The sequence below is a fragment of the Chelonoidis abingdonii genome, chromosome 18, assembly GCF_003597395.2.
Source record: "Chelonoidis abingdonii isolate Lonesome George chromosome 18, CheloAbing_2.0, whole genome shotgun sequence".
NCBI classification, from domain to species: domain Eukaryota; kingdom Metazoa; phylum Chordata; order Testudines; family Testudinidae; genus Chelonoidis; species Chelonoidis abingdonii.
In genome coordinates, this window is record NC_133786.1 from 18,282,252 (window position 1) to 18,292,749 (window position 10,498).

The 10,498-nt window shown below is 58.5% G+C and overlaps 2 protein-coding genes across 6 annotated transcripts in view; one reads left to right on the plus strand and one right to left on the minus strand.

Moving 5' to 3' along the window:
* Positions 1 to 6,572, plus strand: part of SIDT2 (SID1 transmembrane family member 2) — a 39,549-nt gene extending 32,977 nt beyond the window's left edge. For 3 of the 5 annotated variants that reach the window (XM_032796087.2, XM_032796086.2, XM_032796088.2), the window contains 2 exons: positions 3,478 to 3,591; positions 4,357 to 4,507. In XM_032796087.2, the coding sequence (XP_032651978.1) occupies positions 3,478 to 3,591; positions 4,357 to 4,419 (177 nt within the window). In that variant the 3' untranslated portion in view covers positions 4,420 to 4,507. Of the gene's footprint in view, positions 1 to 3,429; positions 3,592 to 4,356 lie in introns of all 5 variants that reach the window. The other 2 variants (XR_012657237.1, XR_012657236.1) reach the window with 1 other exon arrangement.
* A 1,328-nt stretch (positions 6,573 to 7,900) lies between these two features.
* On the minus strand, positions 7,901 to 10,115 carry LOC116834186 (palmitoyl-protein thioesterase ABHD10, mitochondrial-like). Its single transcript, XM_032796131.2, has 4 exons — positions 9,943 to 10,115; positions 9,296 to 9,407; positions 8,875 to 9,012; positions 7,901 to 8,329 (listed from the first exon to the last, which is right to left on the minus strand). Exons 1-4 carry the CDS (start codon positions 10,113 to 10,115, stop codon positions 7,901 to 7,903), a joined length of 852 nt encoding a protein of 283 aa, XP_032652022.2.
* Positions 10,116 to 10,498: the final 383 nt, after the last annotated feature.

The window sequence follows — 10,498 nt, forward strand, 5'->3', positions numbered from 1 at the left end:
TGCTTGTGCCCCTCTGCCGGGGCCTCAATGTTCCCCCTGCCCTCTGCGTGTGCCCCCTCCCCTCTGCCGTGTCTGGGCATCACTGGTTCCCTCCCTCTTGCGTGTGTCGCCCTCCTCTGGTTACATGTGCAGCATCGCTGTGTCCCTTCCTCTGCGGTGCAACCTGCACTCTGCGGGGCGGGCGTGCCACTGTTACCCGCTGCCCTCATGCGTGTGTCCCCTCCCCTCACTGCAATGTGCAGCCATCGCTGTCCCCTGCTCTGCGTGGCTCCGATGCACTCTGCGTGTGCGGGCGTCAACTGTCCCCTGCTCTCTGCCTGTGCCCCATGCCCTCAGCGGGCCGATGCGGCCATTCCCGCTGCCTCCTGCGTGTGATCCGCCATTGTGTCGGGCGTCACTGTTCCCGCTGCCCCGCGTGTCCCCCTGCCCTCACAGATCGTGTGCCCCTCCCTCTGTGTGTGTGGGCGTCGCCATTCGTCTGCCCTCTGCGGGCCGGGCGTGGCTGTTCCCCCACTGCCCTCTGCGTAGGGCCCTCTGCCCCTCTGCCATGTGCTGGCGTCGCTGTTCCCTGCTCTCTGCGTGTGCCTCTGCGTGTCCGGGCTCGCGTTCCCTGCCCTCGCATGTTGCGCCCCTGCCCTCTGATGTGCCGGGGCAATCGCTGTTCCCCTGCCCTCGTGCGTGTGCCCGCCGCACCCCTGATGTGCCGGCATTGCTGTTCCCTCTGCCCTCTGCGTGTGCCCCTGCCTCGCATGGTGCCGGGCGTGCGCTGTTCACTGCCCTCTGTGTGCCCACTGCCCTCTGTGTGTGCAGGCGTCGCTGTTGCCACTGCCCCCTGCGTGTGCCGGGCAAAATCGCGAGCCGTTGCCGCTGCCCTCTGCGTGTGCCCGGGTCGCTGGTTCCCCTGCCTCTGTGTGTGCCCCCTGCCCTCTCATAGTGCGGCGTCCTGTTACCCCCTGCCCTCATGTGTGTGCCCCCGCCCTCGGCATGTGCCAGGCGTCAACTTGTTGCCCTGCCCTCGATCGTGTGCCGGCGTGCTCGTTCCCACTGCTCTCTTTGTGTGTGCCCCCTGCCCTCTCCATTGCCAGGCGTCGCTGTTGCCCGCCCTCTGCGTGTGCCCTCTGCGTGTGCCGGGCGTCGCTGTTCCCGTCCTCGCATGTGCCCTGCCCTCTGCATGTGCGGGCGTGCGCTGTTCCCTCTGCCCTCTGCATTGTGCCCCCTGCCCTCTGCATGTGCCGGGCATCCGCTGTCCGCCCTCTGCGGGGGCCTCCTGCCCCTGCAGGTCCTGGCGTGCGCTGTCCCTCTGCCTCTGCGGGTGCCCCCTGCCCTCATGCGTGGTCGGGGTCACGTTCCCTCTGCCCTCTGCGCGTGTCGGGCGTGACACCATTCCCTGCCCCGTTGTGTGCCCAGGCATCGCAGTTTCCCTGCCGTCTGCGTGTGCTGGCATTCTCCCTGTCTCCTCTGCCCTCTGCGTGTTCCCTGGGCCTCTTTGCCTTTATTTCTGTCTTTCCTAAACAGCACATAGCCTTCAATACCTGTACTCCAGTCATGACTACTATTCCACCATGTTTCTGTGATCCCTATAATATCCGGTTTCACTTCCTGCACCAGTAGCTCTAGTTCCTCCATTTTGTTTCCTAGGCTCCTCCCATTAGTGTACAAACATCTTAATTTTTGCCATTTGGCTTCACTGACATTTACCTGGTTAGGCACAGACATTCTACCACCAGTATCACCTATTAGACTGGTATCTACACTACCCTTCTTCCTTATGTCAATTCTTCTGCCCACAGCTGTATCCTCTCTTACTTTGTTTTCTTCCCACTCAATGTTAAAGTCTGGCGTGGAGATTACCTGGACATCTCCCAGCCATCTCCCCCAAATTCCTAGTTTTAAGCTCTCTCAATAAGTTGTGCCAGCCTCCATCCTAGAAGTCTATTTCTCTCCTTACTCAGGTGAAGTCCATCCCGAGAGAACAGTCCTCTGTCCATGAATGTTTCCCAGTGGCCATTCATCCCAAAGCCCTCCTTATAGCACCACTGCCTGAGCCATCTCTTGATCACTATAATCTTGTCACACCTTTGTTGCCCTTCTCTAGGAACCAGCAGAATCCCACTGAAGATCCCCTGAGCCTTGATTTCCTTAAGCGTCTTCCCCAGTCTGGCATAGTCTCCCTTGATACGTTCTAGCTAGAATCTAGCTGTATCATTTGTTCCCACATGAAGGACAATCAGCGGATTCTTTCTCACTCCCATTAGGATCCTCTTCAGCCTGAGGTCCACATCCTGTATCTTAGCACCCAGCAGACAGCACACCCTTCTGTTCTCCCGATCAGCTCTCGTTACAGGCCTGTCTATTCTTCTCCCCAATCATGATTGGGAACCCCAAGGAGTCCCCAATCATGTAGACCTGCCTTTTCCTGGTGACAGTGCGATTCTCCGGTCTATCCCCTGCTCCCACTGGCTGCAAGTCCTCTCGATTCCTATTCACCCTTGCAATCCTCCGCAACCCATCCCGTATCCTCCTGGGGCTCATATTTGGTGTTGTCTCCATTGACTCTTCCCCTCTTCCTGTAGGACTAGCTGCTCTTCTCTTCTTCCTTGCCCTCTCACCTTCAGCGACCACCTGCTGTGCCCTTTCTTCATTTTCCAGCTCTGCAAACCTGTTCCTGAGCTCTATTTCTCCTTCACTGGCCTGTCTTTTCCTCTGCCTGGTTCTCTTAGTCACATGCTTCCACCGTCCACTTTCCTCACCCAGCAGTCTCCCCTCGGAATTCTTTGGTCCTGCTTCCATGTGCAAGTCTGAGCTTTTCCCTTCAGCCTCCTCATGTCTTTGCTCCATCATCTGCTCGAACCCCCTTCTACACTCTACCAGAGTTTCCACCTGCATCTCCAGTCCTCAGATCTTTGCTTCCATCAGCTCTATCAGTCGGCACTTCATGCAGACAAAACTTTTTTGAGGTACCCCCTCCGGGATCATGTACATGCCACAGATTCCACATCCAGTCATCCTCATTGTGTCTTTGATTGCTGCCTCTGTATCCATCATAGCCTTCCCATCTAAAACCTGTTAGTCCAGGAAACACAAACCAAAGCAAACCACCACCACCTACACCAAAACAAACCCCCAACAGGCACCAGAACACCGGCAGAACACCACCCCCTCCCTTCAGTAGCCTGGCAATTCATCTGCCTAGGTGTCTTAGTCTCCTCTGCAAACTCCCACTGAAACTCCCCCGTTTACTGCTCTGTTTGCTGGCTCCTGTGCCACTGCAGCTGTCACTGGGGGGTCTCCTGCTTGGAGAGTCCCTGTACGGGGCAGGCAGTGGGGACTGTGTTGTGCATGGCCCGAGTGCCCAGTCCGCTCGACTTGCAGCTCTTCTAGGCTACAGCATGACCCTGGGCAGGAGCTGCGCAGGGAGGAGGCGGGCAGCATGCTTGGCTGGGGATAACACGCCAGCTCTGTCTGTTCCCTCTGCAGAAAACGCCGGCCGAGTCCCGGCAGCACAACAGAGACTGCATCCTGCTCAGCTTCTTTGATGACCATGACATCTGGCACTTCCTCTCCTCCATCGCCATGTTTGGCTCCTTCTTGGTAAGTCCTGCCAGCCCCTGCATGGCAGCTCCGCACACAGCTCTGCCAGCTCACCCAAAGGGAAAGGCTCTTTCTGCCCTTGTCACATGTCCCACACAATCAGCTGCTGTCGCCACCTGCCCCCTACCCAGAGGCTGCATTAGCCACAGGCTGCAGCCCTCCCAGCCTGGGATGAGAGCACATAGGAGGGTCCCTAGAAGCATTTGTCGCTCCCTGGAGATCCATCAGCCTTGGCTGGCAGGGGCAGCCCCCACAGAGCTGCTTCCTCATGGCTACCAGGTCTGCCCTCGGGAGCACGTGGTCCCTGTCAGCCTGAGGCAAGACTGCACAGCCTGCACGGCCCTCTGTCCCGTGCCAGTAGAGCCCCAGCGAGGCCAGGGCCGCCGGCAGGTGCCTCGTTCTGTCCACCGAATGCTACAGTGTTCTCATGGCCCCCTCTGCCGGCTGGGACATAGGCTCCCATCCGGACCAGGCCCTGTGCTGAAAGGGGGAACGGAGGCTGAGTTGGGTCTAGAACAAATCATAAACTCCACCCCCACCCCAGCAGCACCAGCTCTACTCATCCGAAAACACCAATGTGGGGTCAGAGAGGTTCCCAGCACCCTGCCCTCTTCCCCCTTCCTCCCCCTTGTCTCCCCCAGCACCCTGCCCTCTTCCCCCTCCCCCAACTCAGGGGCTGTGGGGAGAACACTGCCTAATAGCAGTGGGGAAGGTGTTTGTCCTTGAGCTGACCCCCAGCCTAACCACCGCCCTGTCGGCTTGCAGGTGTTGCTGACGCTGGACGATGACCTGGACTGCATCCAACGGGACAAAATCTATGTCTTCTAGGCCCTTTCCCATAACACCACCTGGCCTGTGGTTTGTAAGTCGGGGCCTCCACCCTGCCCAGGTGCTGCCTTCAGCCCTGCTCTCCAATGTAGTGGACGCCTGTAGTGGGCAGCTCAGGAGGACATGGCAAAGCATCCCAGACGTAGGGGCTTCTCCAGAGGTGGGACTTGTGTTCATACCCCCCCCCCACCTGTGTGCCAGGGTGTTGTCCAACCCTCAGACGGCGCCTTGCCAAGCCGAGCCTGTCACCTCCTTGCTTGAGCTGCTCAAGGGGCTGCAGGGCAGGCCCAACGCACCCACCTGCCGCCACGTGGCTTTCAGAGATGGGTGAGGATGGTGCGAGGCCTGGTCAGACTCAGCAGAAGCCATTGCCCCTTGCCTTGCTGGGGCTACTGGTCCTGCAGAGTCATGGGGGTGGCTCCAGGTTCCCAGCCCAGTAAGTGGTGGGTTCTCAGTGCACTGCCATTGTCCCATCTCTGTCCCCACCACAGTGCCATGCCAAGACGGACTGCCATGGGGACCTCTGCCTAACAGGCCTGGCTCCTCCTCAGCCAGCCAGCTTCTCCCATAGCTCGGGGGCCAGCGGGGCAGGGAACCTCTCAGAGCAAACAGCAGGCAAGTTAGAAAACACTCCCTCTGCCTGAAAATCACATTGACCGAGTACTGGCCAGGGCACTGGGGGAGCAACGTTGCATCCCCTGCAAAGAGGATATTCAGCCCTCTCCCATTCCGCCAGTGGAGCACAGCACCCAGTGAAACCTGCCTGGTGCACAGCCCAGGGACTGGCCTGCTCAGCTGTGCAGTTCAGTCGGTCTCCCCGTAGGCTGCTGCCGAGCTGGGCAGCTCCTCTCAGGCCTGGCTGTTCAGTGAGAGAGCCCATCCTTGGCATATGTGTTCCTGTCTAGGCTGAGAACAGGGCCTTCCTCTCTGCAGGCTCACTGGGTCCCCCCTGCCTCCCATCACCCCCCTATCCCAGCGTCTGGTCCAGGGGAGGGAGCCGCTGCCCCCACCGGTCTGTATGGCCTCCCTGCGGATAGAGCAGGGGGCAGCAGAAGCCCTCCTTGACCCTACTGCAGGCTCCGAGGGCTGGCAACAGTGCAAAGGTGATTGTGAAATATGGGGCTCTCGCTGTCGTTCCAGCACTGTTCTCCCCGGCCTCACGAGCTGTGAGGCAGACCCAGAAGGGAGTTCCCAGCCCTAGTGCCCTGGGGCTGTAGCTACCATCCCTGCTGTCTTCACTGGTGTTCTGTGTGCTCCCCTCAACCCAGGCTATAACCAGTGTTACAGACCATGGGCACCTCTGCTCCAGAGCTGGGAGATGGGCTGTCTGGTTTCCAAGGAACATGACTCTTGTAAATGTGCTGCTGCTGCTATCATTCTTACAACTGTGGCCTTTCCCGAGGATGAAGGGTGCCATTCACACCTCTTGCCAATGTGAGGCTGTCCCATGGGTGCAGCACCTCCAAACCGTCCCCCAGGCAGAGGCTCCTCCGAGAGGCGGGAGAGCAGCCAGGGGCAGTTGCATCTCTGTTCTAGAAGCACATGGGCGCATGACTGTCTTCAGTGCCTAATTTTTATTATTTTATTTAAATTTTTGCAGGGAGATCTATGTCCAGTCTAACTGTGTCTAGTTCCTCCCCCTGCTAAGGACTTGTGGGGTCTTGGACTCCCGCTGGCTAATGTGTACTTAAGGTGGGGCGTCAAAACACACATCTGTGTCAAGGTTGTCATTAAGCAACTTTCTTTGGTAGCCCACTGGCTGTTTACATTGCAAGTTTGAGCTTGTATTCTCATTTTACAATTCTTTGGGTTTAGCTCAAATTTGGATCCACTCTGGGACTCTGTCCTCTTTGTTCTGGCCACATAACATATCAGATGGTTCTGTGGTGCATGACCCAGGGTGCCTTGGTTACACAACAAAAGGCTAAGAATGGTGCTTTCTCAGTCATCCCAGGGAAAGATGCCCTCTTCCCACTCCACAAGGAGGGTCATGGCGCTGGAATGTCCATAGTTTTCTGATTTCTTAAATGCATTGACAATATTTTGACTTTGCAGGTACACTGTTATTAAGCCAAGTTGCACCATGTTTTCTAAGAATGGTTTGGCCATCAAATGAAGAGAATTAAACAATAGAAAAATTGATCTGCACTTTACCCACTAGTCTCCTGCCTCCTTGCTGCGGGAAGGCAGGTACCCCTCTGTTAGCAACTCAACCGCAGGCCTAGCACAGTCTGACCTACTGCTAAGCCCTTTCCAGTCCATCTGCAGTGGACCCAACTTCCACATCTGCTGATGGCTGGCCTCCATTAACCCCTGTGCTGAAACCTTCACCCTGACCAGGGACATGAGACCCAGGGCCAGCCCCATCTCCTGAGAGTGAGCCTTCAGCTAGGAGTGGCTGCAGGGTCTTTGAGTGAAGGGGGAGGAGGGAAAGTTCTGCCCCTTGCTAGAGTTTGGGGGAGCCCTTTCTCCCTGCCCTGCTGAAGGGAACAGACTGTTGTGTGTGCGGGGGGGTGTAGTTGAAGGGAAGGGAAGCCCCTGTTTCAGCTATGTGCAGGAGACAAAGCCAAGCGTTCCCCCAGCTGCAGCAGCCTGTGCATGTGCTAACCCTACCAGCTGTCCCCCTGGGCCATGGACCAGCGACTGGCTGCAGTCCACCCCCCTCGGCCTGGCTACACCAAAGTTGGAGATTTTAACCGCACCAGCCCATTCCAGCCCCGGGTGTGGGCACAGTTCTCACAGGAGATGGCTGCCACCAACGGGCATAGAGTTGCTGTGGGGGAATACAGCACCATGGGAGAGGTTGTACTCACCCCCAGCTGCCATGTGTGGAAACATCTAACCCATGAGCAGAAAGCCAGCCTGGCAGGCTCACAGCAACGCCCATCCTGACGAGAATGCCCTGTTGTGTTCCCTTTCATCCAGCCATGATGGAGCCTAAAGTATGGGCACCTGCTGGGCACACCTAGCCTGGCCCCCTCAGCGCTTCTGGCAACAGTCTGCATGTGCAGCCCCCCATGGGCATTGGGCCATGGAACAGCGCTGGGAACTCCACGGGAGATGGGACCGCTGAACGTTCAACCCCCTTCCCTGCGTCTGTTCTCTCCAAACAATGCAGTGTCACTGAATTTTTTTCAGGAAAGTTTAATGTTTTTCTCCAAGACCTGAGCCCTTTTTGGGTTTTCTCAGGTGTTTCTGGAGGGCAGGATGTTGAGCCATGTTTGTATTCTAGACCCAGGGACCCCACGTTCCATCGCTGTGGCAGCCAATCCCCCCCAGCAGCTGCTTTCCAGCTTCACGGGCCACTAGCAGACTCACACAGTGCTACAAGCCGGGTGCAGTCACCTCACCCCCGCAGAAAGCTCATTAGTAAGCCCAGGCTCTGAGCACCTCCTGCTGCCAATGGGTCGGCTTGGGCCTCTGGGCATTGGAGACCCAGCACTAAGCAATCTCTTCATTAATGGATTAGATGGGGCTAGGTTCAGCAGGGCCCAAAAAGGTCTCCTTGTCTGGTCACCGCTGCCCCATCAGCGGGCTCTGTCCCCACTGCCGCTTCCAGTCTCTCTCCAAGGCCTGGCGCTCTCTGCAGGCTCTCAGCAAGGTCCCTGACCATCCCCACAAGCACCTTCACCTCCTCCGCTCCCTTCAGGCCATGCTGCCCATCCTTGAACAGCGTGATGTGGACATCCTGGCTCTCCAGCTGCTCAGCCACCTGCACGGACCTGCCCCAGGGTATGAGCTGGTCCTGCATGCCATGGAGCAGCCGGACGGGGCAGGTGATGGGGATGGACGGGTGCCCCAGCACACTGTGCTCCTCCGCCTCCGTAAAGAACTCCCGCTTAAGTAGCACAGACCTGTCCCCTGCCATCACGTAGTTAAAGACTCCCGTCTGCTCCACTTCATCCTTCACCTACCCCCCCATGGGAAGAAAATGCACAGGCCAGTCAGTACTAGCTTTGCGATCAGGGAGATGCTGTTGGCCTGACAAGCTACACAAAACCCTGGGCCGTCAGGGTACCCCATCCCGCTAATCCCACGAGCAGGATGGCAAGCCCCTTTCTGGTTCCAACCCAGGAGGGAGGAGAGAGACTCCAGACAGATCAGCAGCAGCAGCCTGAAAGGGCAATCACTGGATGCCCCCATGCCTGGGGGCTCACTGGGAGCAGAGGCACCAGGAACATGGAGGGATTTCTTGGGCTCAGTGAGAAATGTCTCTCTAGGCAGAGCACGATCGCTGGGAGGACTCACAGTCTGAGCCTGGTGTCTGTTTCCCAGCTTAGCAGGGACAGAGCTGAGACCAGGTGCATTTGCTTCCCAGCTGGTTTCTGGCAACGCTCACATCTCTAGGCATTTATTCCCAGGGGTGGGTTAATGAATACAACCCTCCTGTTTCCCCCAGCTCCCAGGGCTCAGGGCCTTTCCTGTGATCGCATCATGCGCTGGACCCCGTCTTACCTCCGGAGGGAGCTGTCTGTACAGCGTTATGAAGGCATCAGCCGCGATTGCTGTGGCCACCAGCCCAGCCACCCTCCCTGGCCGCTCCAGGGCTGCTAAGAGCATGAGCCAGCCTCCCATGCTGACACCAACGAGGATCTAGAGATGGAAACAGGGAAACGGTCAGAGAGAGGGGCACCGCCTCGCGGGCGGCCTTTGCCTCATCCACCGATGTGGTGCTACGTCCCCCTGCCCAGGGCGTGCTCGCCTACAGCCCAGCCGAGCGCTGCTGTGAATCTGCTGCTCAGGGGACACCAAGGGCTTTCAAGAGCCCTGTTGGGCAAAATTCCCCCGCCCACGAGAACCCCTGGGACCTGCACCCCAAGGCAAACCCCTTGGCACCGACCCAGAGGCAGGAGGGGCTGCTGGCTTTGCCTCTTACCTGCGGCCCGCTGGTGAGTTCATCCAGCACTGTTAAAACATCATTTTTCCAATGGCCAATCAAACAGTCCTCAAAACACCCGTCTGAGCAGCCGCAGCCCGTGTAGTCAAAGCTGAGAGGGCAAAGGTGCAGAGCTGTTGTTCAGGCAGGACAGTCCCGCACCTCCTCCTTGTGTGGAGATCCCTCTGCCCCCAGCAGCTAGCTCTGCTCCCAGACCCTGGGCTCTGGCTGCAGGAGGGGATTCCAGCTCTACCGTGCCATCAGGGCCCTTTTCCCTTTGCTGGGCCCACGTCCAGGGGCACTCTCACTGCAGATAGACACAGGGGGATGCAGTGCAGGAGACAATCCAGGCTAGTACGGGGAGGGATGTCAGAGGGGGGCTAAGCCCCACTGGGGAAGGGAGCACGCCTGGCTGGGGCCATGCTGGGCACGAGAATGAGCAGAGGGGGAGGCCCCGTGTCCAGCTCCCATGCAAAGAGAACATGTGCCGAGACCCCACTCCTGGCAGGGCCCAAGGTTGCACTGACTGACACCCAAGGATGCACAGTCCTGTGGTCTCTGGCCCAGGGGCTGGAGCTCCCAGATGGTGGCTGCTGTTCTGAATGGCTCTGGCAATTCCCCATTGGCATCAATGGGCCATCACCTACCTCAGGAAAGCCCGTCCCGACTCCTGGCAGAACTGCTCCAAGGCCAGGCACTTGGGGTTTGCCCTGGTGTCGTTGAACCCCAAGAGGAAGACAATGCCGGGGCTGTGACCAGCCAGCCTATGGTAAGCCAAGCGGGGCAGGGCTCCCCGTGACAAGAACAAAGGTGATGCCATGGTGGAGCTGGGACACACGGCCTTGCAGGAGGGACAGAGAAGAGGTGTTATCCACATGTGTAGCAGCTGCCAGCAGCAGCAGCAGAGCCATCCCACATTGGGGGGGGGCGGCACAGTCTGGCCACCCCAAAGCAGAGGGTGCGGGGGGTCCCAGCATGGACCTGTGGTGCACCATGTGGGCACCCTCCCCCACTCACAGCATTTCCATCCTGCTCACAAACCACCATGTGGGGGGGGGTCCCAGTGCCGGTTTGGCCTGGGGCCCCCAGGAGAGGGGATGGCTGGAGGCCAGGCCAGGCTTGGGTCAGGCCCTAGCAAGCAGCTGGGAAGCAGCAGTCTGGCCCAGCTGCGTCTCCAGTGGGTTTTGGCAAGGGCTACCTGCC